At 63.4% G+C, this 576-nt stretch overlaps 1 protein-coding gene across 1 annotated transcript in view; it reads left to right on the top strand.

Moving 5' to 3' along the window:
• The window catches only part of LOC105002322, a gene marked incomplete at its 5' end in the record, with an annotated part of 15,205 nt that extends 14,637 nt beyond the window's left edge, over positions 1-568 (top strand). Inside the window, one exon of the mRNA XM_010858868.1 lies at positions 197-568. Coding sequence (XP_010857170.1) covers positions 197-538 — 342 coding nt within the window. The remainder of the gene's footprint in view (positions 1-196) is intronic.
• Positions 569-576: the final 8 nt, after the last annotated feature.

The raw sequence follows: 576 nt of genomic DNA on the forward strand, positions 1-576 counted from the left end.
AGTTGACACGACGCCCCTGGTGCATAATTAGGCACCAGGGACCGGGTGCTGTGGCTCAGAGGTGCGTGGGGATCATTAGTCGAGGTGATCAGAAGATGTTATGAAAGGGTGGGAAGCCGTTCTCTGAAAGAGGACGAGAAGTAAAGGGTGTGGAGATGACCTCTAAGCTGGGTGAGCGCGGTGCTCTGCACGCCAGGAGCCTTCCTGTCAGTCAGAGGGCTGCTCCGGCCGGTCAGGGCACAGCTCGGCTCACCAGTGCCCACTCCCCCAGGCCTATCGCTGGATGATCGACTCCAGAGACGACTTCACGGAGGAGCGCCTGGCCAAGCTGCAGGACCCCTTCTCTCTCTACCGCTGCCACACCATCATGAACTGCACGCAGACCTGCCCCAAGGTATGGCCCGCGGCCCCCGCTGACCTGTGCCCCAGAGGCAGAACACGCGGTCACCTTGGTGTGGGCCCGGGGGTGTCGGCGCGAGGCAGGGTTCCCTCGGGCACGGACGCGGGTTCCTGCTCGGATCCGCTGGGCTCGCTCTGACTGCAGGAACCACGGGATGGAAGCATCTGAGCACAGGC

This window comes from Bison bison, unplaced genomic scaffold (genome assembly GCF_000754665.1).
Source record: "Bison bison bison isolate TAMUID 2011002044 unplaced genomic scaffold, Bison_UMD1.0 scf7180017855410, whole genome shotgun sequence".
NCBI lineage: Eukaryota > Metazoa > Chordata > Mammalia > Artiodactyla > Bovidae > Bison > Bison bison.